Below are 9,508 nucleotides of genomic sequence, written 5' to 3' on the forward strand. Positions count from 1 at the left end.
CACGATTCATTTTCAAACAAATTAAGTCAAAACATAAAGTGAAAAGTACGCCGATGTGTGTAGTATACATATAGTATACAGTATACAAAATGTATATACACATCGACGTTCGTTTCACTTTATGTTTTGACGTAATTTGTTTGAAAATGAATCGTGGCGCATGGGAAAGGTTATAGCGGACGAACAATAACTGTGAAATTTGTAGTAAGCAGTTTAGTTATGCTTACGTTATCCGCGTCATAGCCGGTGACGTCACATGATACCAACACGAAATATTTAGGCGGTAGGTGTGTTCTTTTTTAGAATAATTTTGCCGAGTACACTGAAATTACAGACACTAGACATATTTTATTATATACGCGTAGAAATAATATTGGAAGATTTCTATTAATGTTAACTTAAAGAAATACGTAATAATAATATGTTTCATTTAATTTGTATAAACGGATTATAAAGAGTTTTATGAAGCACATTTGTTAGGAACACACTGTAACTGTAATGGAACGAAGGTGATATTTTGGCATAAATTGGTAACTTTTATTTGACAGTTGCGGTGATGACACTTCATATTTGTTTTTATTCTTCTCTATACGCTGTGAGCTCGTACGTAGAGGGGATATTTACAAATTCGCGAACGCCAGTAGTGGCAAGTCTGTAAACGTTTGAAACGGAAATTTGACATAAATGTCAAAGTGATTAATTTAAAATTAAAATTAAAAACATTAATTATAAAAAATATTAGTTGGTCAAAGCTGTGGTATATATTTTTACCTTAAATATACTTACGTTTTAAATGCTGAATTTAAGTTTTTTTAATGTTCCGTAATATGTAATTATAAATTAATCTGCGCCATCTACACGATAATTGTGAAAGTATCCGAAGTAAGAAATTCATATTTTATCAATAGAACGTCAAAATGATTAGCAAAATATTAAAAAAATCGATTACAATTTAATTACTTTTTTGCGTTGTAAATATTAAGCGATAACAATTAAATAATAAATTTAAAAATTACCAGTGAAAGTTGAATTAGTAATCCGCCAGGAGCGACACCAGCGAAGCTCAGAGCGTATAAGTATTTATTTTATTATATATTGTTTTTATTATAACTTAATTTTTGTTTTCTATTTCTAAAGTTTTTATTTATTTACATTGAATATTAATTTATTTGATTGTATAATCCACTAGATTAATATATGATATGGTTAATATAATCCACATAATCATAATGCAATAGGCTCGATGCTTGATACTCGTGTTTATACTATACTCACCCTTCAAACTGTACTTTTAAGTAATTCATAACTGAAATTAAATTTAAATATAGACAATATGCGTGGTAAGAATCATAAGGATAAATAAAGACACTAATTTCTTAAAAAAAAGAATTTTTTCTTTTATTTTAAGAAAAAGAAGAAAAGAAAATTTCTTTTCGTTTGATAAGAGAAACCCCACCGTTATCCAAGGTTTCTTTTGTTATTTTTTTTTATTTAACCGTTTGATTTCCCTAGGCCCTAGAGGTTTGTATGTAATTATTTAACTTATTTATAAATGTATCATATGCAATTTGAGAATCTATTTTGTTAATATAAATTTCATTCCAATGTTCATTTTTTAAAAGTTGTTTTAGTTTTCGATATTATAGTTATTAAGGTACCAAGGGTATTATAAGGATCATAACGCTTGAGGTATATACGTTGACCGAAAGCGTTATTATCTATAATACCCGTGGTGTCTTCAACGTTTAATGTCCGACTAAATTCTTCTTTATATGCAAAAAATTGCGTAACGCAATTGTGGTAACCATAGTTTTACTTAGGTTGGTTTTATTTGTCAACTTGACAGTATTTAACTAGTTATTTAAATTTAATGCCCAAGGGCGTTATTTTTCAAAATAACGCCCTACGGCATTATATCATATTTAACTGACTTCGAAATCATGTCAATATTTGTCAAATAATATACCGGTCGGACATTAAGGTTTTTAATTATGACTGGAGATTTAGATGTACCTAGAAAATTTTTGAGTTTCATTATTTATAAAAACGGCTGATCAATCATGTCAGTATTAAAAACGATGTGAGTAATATTACTATTAACTTACTGTTTTGATATTCCATTGTTTTTTAAAAAGTTTCTAACATCAAAAGTAAGTAAGTTACGATCAAAATAATGTTGGTATCTTTTTTTGGTTGGTAAAAAAAATCGTGAAAATCACCCTCTAATTAGCATCCGAAATGAAATTAATCGATACCGCTTCACAAATTATTTTACGTATGTATTGTTTATCCGAGGTGTAACCAGGATGATCCTAAGAGCAGGGGGGTTACAACTACTTGATGGTCTCTGGGGGGTATGGAATGGTAATGGTGTTAAGCGTATCCCAGGCAACCAAATAACGTTTACAAAACGTTGAAAAAACGTCATAATTATCACCAAAAGACGTCAGTTTATCATGTTTTTAGACGTCGAAAATCACGTGAATATGTCCCATCTAAGTCACGTCATTTTTATCACGTTTTAAATACGTGATATAAAAAACGTAGTTATTACGTCGATTTTACGTCGTTTTTTTAGATTTAATTTTCATTTTATGGTTTTAGAAATACACAATAATTGAATGGGTCCACCACATGGTTTGTTTTTGAGAAGTCAAAGAAAAAGTTTTATATTGTGATAATGGTGAGTTTATACATTTTAAAGGTGAGTAACACAGTTTGTACTTTGTATTTAAAAACTGTATTACTAACCCTTAAAATGTATAAACTCACCATCATCACAATATTAAAACTTTTTCTTTGACTTCTCAAAAACAAACCATGTGGCGCTTACAACGTTATTCGGCAGGCCCATTCAATTATTCGTATGGGCATTGTTAGTATTGCAATTTTTCCATTTAAGTAAAACCAAATGGAAGGCTTGTTAAAATGCATAGAATTACAATATCCTCAATGCAACATATATAATATACATAGAATTTTCACTTTTTATATTATAAGTATTTACTGTGTCAAAAGTGAAACAACATATAAACTAATAAATCATGTATTAACAAATTAAACATTTAAGTCACAATGTAATAACAAACTTAAGTTTAAACCATTTAAGTTATATAATATATATAATTATTATAATTATACCACACACTTTAAAGGTACGATTCCGACAACGACTGCAGATGGCAGTTACAGTTGTCACCATGACAGACGTCATTATTTTGCATAATTATTAGCAACTGACAGTCTCATACAGATAAATAGTGCAAAGTAGTAACGTCCATAACGCCGAGAACTGCAACTGATGTTTGCAGTTGCTGTCTGCAGTCGTTATCGGAATCGTACCATTAGTCAAAAATGAATACATACAAATAAGACCCAATATATTGAATTTCAATGAAAACTATCTGCTTTATATTTATAAATTTTAAAGAAGACGATTGAATGATAAAAAATAGGACAAAACTATAATAGTCTGTATTCTCACATACAGTGCTAGTCAAAAGTCCGTACCCCCCCTCGTATCTTTTGAACGGTTATACCTATAATAGTGAAATTTGGAGTGAGGAAATAAACGGCCGTAAGCTTCTTAACTAGTTATGACAGGTGACGTAATAGTGACAGATGACGTTACAGAGCCACTGTGACCGATAATTTTAAATGGGACCTTATAGCAAGTGATACCTCGTTTGAAAGGTATTTAAAATACCTATTCAGTCATACTAATTTTTTTGGGTTTAAGTTGATTTTGATTTTGGTGAATAAATTAAATAAATATAATATTGTAGTTTCGAATTTAATTAATAAAAATTCAAATGTCCGCCTGTGGATTTTTTGTCAAAAAAGTTGACGTTTTTTAATTCTCTAGTAGTTTTTACGTCAACGTCAACCTGTTTGACAAGTAATCATAGGCGGAATTTTGAATTTTTATTAATTAAATGCGAAACTACAATTTTATATTTATTTCATTTATTCATCAAAATTTGCTTAAACCCAAACAAAATTAGTATGACTGAATAGGTATTTTAAATACCTTTCATACGAGGTATCACTTGCCATAAGGTCCCATTTAAAATTATCGGTCACAGTGGCTCTGTAACGTCATCTGTCACTATGACGTCACCTGTCATAACTAGTTAAGAAGCTTACGTCCGTTTATTTTCTCCCTCCAAATTTCACTATTATAACCGTTCAAAAGATACGAGGGGGGGTACGGACTTTTGACTAGCACTGTATATTTCCATACTCTTATAATCCTCAAAATAATTTCAAATAATTATTACAAATTTTTGCATACAAAAAGATCCACAGACACCTGAAAAATATATTTTTTGATTAAGGGACTGTAATGACCAAATTAAAATGATAAAAACAATTTACATGTGATATCTGATAATACACACTTAAAAGACTAATAGGGCTTTTTATCGACTATCATTTGTTTCGAGCATCTGTCATGTGTCACATAATATTAATATATCTACGCCATATGTCTTTGGTGTGTATCATTGGTATATACCAATAACGTATGACGTAGATATATTAATATTATGTGACACATGACAGAAGCTCGAAACAAATGACTGTGAATGAAAAGCCCTATACATAAATACTCATGATGAAAAAGTACATTATAATTAAAAATGACTAACCATTTTCATATCGCTGCAACATGAAGCCAAAGCCGTCTTATATTTCAGTTCGTTTAGAGAGCGCAACAAGCACTCTGACCGAACAGCTTGAAAACTCATTAGTTTTTCACCAGAGAATGTACATAGCTGTAACATCTGTACATGCATTGGGTTCTTCTTCTTCTGTCTCGCTGTGGGCATACTCAGCTGCAAATAAGATTGCTGCAATATGGCTGCAAACTTCACTATTACCGGCCATACACATACAATGTGCATTTGCTTTGCCATTGGAACTGGCTATCACCCAAGCATCTAGTGGTTTAGCATTAGCTTTTTGAGAATTCTTCACCTAAAAAAATATTTTATCTTTGTACGAATGCTTCAACTACAAAAATTTACAATTGGATATAGTAATTGAGTCAATACTCGCAATCTTTAGTTTGTATTTTTATTAGTTGTTAAATAATCATGGGGCCCCATGATTATTTAACAACTAATAAAAATACAAACTAAAGATTGCGAGTATTGACTCAATTACTATATCCAATTGTATAATGGACTCGCATTGGCAACCCTTTCATCATTTACAAAAATTTATTTTCATTATAGTATTTGCGTTCTTTACAATGATTGAGAATATTTTAAAATCAGACATTCATATAATATAATTTTAGAACAAACAATCATGACTGTTTATTATTCTCTTTTCTATCATAGCAATTACATGTCATCGACCTAATCTGTAAACTGCGTAACTCCATTTATCCAAATTTTACAGAGGCACAAAAAATTATTTCTCTAAATATGACTAATGCGAATACTACGTATCTCCCATTTTAAAAGATAGAATGCTAAAATGGAATATTTTATAGATAGGTACTAACATTTGTACCTATATTGTTTATTGAGTGTATTAATATTATTTACCACCAACTCTTTCTTGAAAATATCACTTTCTAAACAGTGAGGTCAATCGTGTGGTATGACAAACTGGGGAGTTACATATTTTTCGTACTAAATTTGCTGCAAGGGAGATACAGTGTATACGAAGATGTCACTATTTACTCTTTTGGTAAAAATATGCATGTGCATCCTTTTTTAAACGAGTAGGGATTTTTTCAAATAAATGGCAGTAATAACTCATTTTCAGAGAAATATGGAGTTACACAGTTTACAAATTAGGACAATATGTCTGGTTTCATACAGATATATAATCGTAAATAAATCTAATATTTAAAACCCATTTATCTGAAAGACACTAATACTGTTATCCATATATTTCTTAATGGTGAATAAATAAAATAAAGACTTACCTTTCCAACAATAATATAGAAATCATCAAAACATCAAATGTTTCAAAACAAATCCAGTTGTGAAGGCTTTTATGTGCCTGAAGGCTTTTGTATGCTTTCATCTGCTGCTTAAAGTAGTAACTGTGAGACTCTACCAGTCTATCTATAATAGCATTATAACAGTAATTGATGGAATGCACTGTAAAATCCAATTATGATGACTGAATTGTATATGGATCTAAATCTCCAATTATTTTCAGCTTCAATGAATATCTAAAACAATAAAAGAAATAATGTTATTGCTTGCAAAATTTATCATTATTGATAAATATCAGGGAAAAATGAATAGTAAATAAAAATTGTTTCGCCTACCTTCCTAAAACATCTGCGAAGTTTCCAATAATAATTTCCTTAAATAATCACTTTGCATTGTGGTAAATTTATAAAATTCACAAATGACAAACAAAAGTTTTAAAAAATACACACAAAACAGCCAACAAAATCCAAATGAATCCAAAATTCCAAAATAGGCAAAATACTAGGACAAACAAACAATGAAATGAAACGACAAACGCAGACAAACGATGTGGACAAACGACAACGAGGATTCAAACATAACCTTAGTTTTGTAACTTTTAAGCTCCAAGCTACCAAGCTCCTCCCAATTTCGTGACGTCAGACTTAGGCTGGCTGAAATGAAAACGTCTTTTAAACGTATTTTAACGTCATTAATCTTACGTATTTAAAATCACCTACAAAAGACGTCGATATGACGTAATGTTCAACCACGTGTATATATTCCACCAAATACTGACGTTTCCTCGACGTTGTTGACGTCACTTGGTTGCCTGGGATAGAGCTCAAAGTACATCCAAATGGGGGGGGGGGATGGTTACAACCCCCAAAATCTCCTTGGTTACTTTCATGTTGTTTATAAAATATGTTAGATTCGTTGGTTCAAAGTGCTTATTTTTGAAAAGGCTGTAGTTATGGGGTTAAACGAGTCACTAATCACGAGTGTATGCAAATGTTGAAAAGCCATAGCTTATATAACCAATTTTTGTCTTCAGGAAAACAAAAAGTCCAGAATATTCACAATAGTAAAACCTATATTTTTTTACTAGTTGAGATTTTTGGTATCACCAATAATAATTATTTTTAAGTTATTTTAGAAAAAATTTTTTTGTTATTTAAAATGTTTATTAAAAGCTTTTGATATACAATGTGTGTTTTTATTGGGTGGGCGGACCCGCATCCCAACTGGAACCAGGGCCCGGTGATCTATCGGTACGCCACTGGTAAGCAGTATACTCAACTACTTAATTTAAAGTATGATATGAAATTTGTAGTAAGCAGTTTAATCAACTATATAATGTTACACGAATTGACTTTTTATTATTTTTATACTCACTTACTTAAGCTGTCCTCTTGTACCTTACGGTGTCGAGGTAAGTGGAGAAATCAGACATCTCCATGCCTTTCGGTCAGGAGCTAGTCTCTCTACCCAATATTTCTTTTTGAGCAAGCCTTTCCAAAATCCGCGTTCCATGTTCTTGCTGGCCTGCCTATTCGTCGTTTGTTGTCGGATGCCGCTTTCCATACCCTTACAATTCTACCTTCACTTATTCTCGCCATATGTCCGAACCACGATAACTATTTCGTTTCAAGTCTGTCTACCTACGGTCCTTCCAATATCGCACCTTTAACATAATATGTCTTCGTTTCTTATACGATCACGTCTGGTCACCCCGGATACCACATTTCGCATGCTTGAATTTTACTACGCATGTTGTCGTTTACTGTCCACGTTTCACTACCGTAGAATAGCACCAGTTGGTATACAGTTTGAAATATGTAGTTTCATTTTTGTTCTCAGGCTTACTTCTTTCTTTCTAATAAAACTTATTTAGTGCATAGTATAATTTTGTTGCACTCATTACCCTGCTGTTTATTTCTGATTCTACATTTTCTTGTCCCTTCATTGTTGATTCTAGATACTTGAAGTCATCTACTTGTGTATTGGTCTCATTATTCATCTTTACATTTATATTTTCTTAAGTTTTCGATATTACTAAAGCTTCTGTTTTTTCAATATTCATTTCAAACATCCTTATTCACTTATAAGTCTCTTTGATTTTGCCACAATTAACAGGTCATCGGCATATATCAACTCTGACACGTATACTTGTTGAAGTTTATACACCCCAACCCTAGTTCTGTTTACCTTACCCCTGCATTTGTTGCAATTTCGTCCATTAGAGTGATGAATAACAAAGGACTCAGAACACCACCTTGTCTTACACCTGTCCTTGTGAAGAATTCTAGAGAGGAGCGGTTGTTCGTTCTTACATTATTACGTCTACATTTATATATTATACTCTTTATTGCTTGGATTAGCTTCGGTTTCACATTTCTACGGTTTAATATTTCACAGATCTTGTTACGTGGCATCCCATCAAATGCTTTTTCCAAGTCTACAAAACGGAGAAATAGCTTACTGTTATGCTAGTTATGCTCTAGGGCTTTTTCTGATAGCTAACCGTGAATATGAGATCGGTTGTACCTCGTCCTGGCCTAAAGCCGCATTGGCTGTCATCCAGTGTGGTCTCGATATTTTCTCTCAGCTTTTAAAAGAAATTTCTCTATAGGTAGTCCATGTGGTGAGACCGCTCTCGCCTGAAAAAGTTCTGATTCGGTTTCTTTGTGGATTCCTATTCAAAAATGTACCCTTTAGACAAATCTGAAGGGTGCCGGGTGGAATTTTTGGGCAGAAATTGTTTAAACAATTTTTTTAAACAAATACCAAAGGTCACCTTTTTTGACCCGAAAAATATTTTTTTAGGTTTTTGGGGCCATTCTAACCAAGAAAGGTATCTTATAATTTTTCTCAAAAATTGATAGTTTTTGAGTTATAGGCGATTTAAAATCTGAAAAATGCGAAAATAGGCATTTTCAATGCTTAAAAACTCATATTTAAATTAGTATTTTGGAGGTTTCCAAATACTTCAATTGTAGTTTAAACATTAATTTTTAAGATTATGAAGACTGATCGTTTCAATTTACACCGTTGTTATTTAATTGTTAATTATGCGTGTCCATCCGATTTTTTTGCCGGTGCGGCGCGCTCTATTTAAAAAATCTCCTATTTTTCGGAGGAAAATATATTTTTTAGATTCTTTGGAAAATTCTAAATAAAATATGTTCCTTGTCATTTTTCACTTAACACTTAATAGTTTTAAAGTTATAAGCAATTTAAAATACGAAAATACCCATTTTCGGATTTTAAATCGCTTATAGCTTTAAAACTATTAACATTTGAGAAAAATGAAGAGAAACCTATTTTATTTAGAATCTCCCAAAGAATCTAAAAAATATATTTTTCGGAGGAAAATATAGGAGATTTTTGAAATAGAGCGCGCCGCACCGGCAAAAAAATCGGATGGACACGCATAATTAACAATTAAATAGCAAAGGTGTAAATTGAAGTTAGACCCGATCAGTCTTCAGAATCTTGAAAATGCGTATTTTCGCATTTGTCAGATTTTAAATCGCCTATAACTCGAAAACTATCACTTTTTAAGAAAAAAC

At 31.5% G+C, this 9,508-nt stretch overlaps 1 protein-coding gene across 1 annotated transcript; it reads right to left on the reverse strand.

Annotated features, from left to right (window-relative positions):
- Nucleotides 1–4,213: 4,213 nt before the first annotated feature.
- Nucleotides 4,214–5,093, reverse strand: LOC126892354 (uncharacterized). Its single transcript, XM_050661872.1, has 2 exons — nucleotides 4,650–5,093; nucleotides 4,214–4,312 (listed from the first exon to the last, which is right to left on the reverse strand). The coding sequence occupies exons 1-2, from the start codon at nucleotides 4,914–4,916 to the stop codon at nucleotides 4,277–4,279; spliced, it is 303 nt and encodes a 100-aa protein (XP_050517829.1). The 5' UTR covers nucleotides 4,917–5,093; the 3' UTR covers nucleotides 4,214–4,276.
- Nucleotides 5,094–9,508: the final 4,415 nt, after the last annotated feature.

The sequence above is a fragment of the Diabrotica virgifera genome, chromosome 9 (assembly GCF_917563875.1).
Source record: "Diabrotica virgifera virgifera chromosome 9, PGI_DIABVI_V3a".
In the NCBI taxonomy this organism is placed as follows: Eukaryota; Metazoa; Arthropoda; class Insecta; order Coleoptera; family Chrysomelidae; genus Diabrotica; species Diabrotica virgifera.

Coding starts and splice junctions, on each gene's coding strand:
- LOC126892354 (XM_050661872.1), bottom strand. CDS start 4,916: ATGGCAAAGCAAATGCACATTGTATGTGTATGGCCGGTAATAGTGAAG. Junction 4,313..4,649: donor GTTGCAGCGATATGAAAATG/GTTAGTCATTTT, acceptor TATATTTTTCAG/GTGTCTGTGGATCTTTTTGT.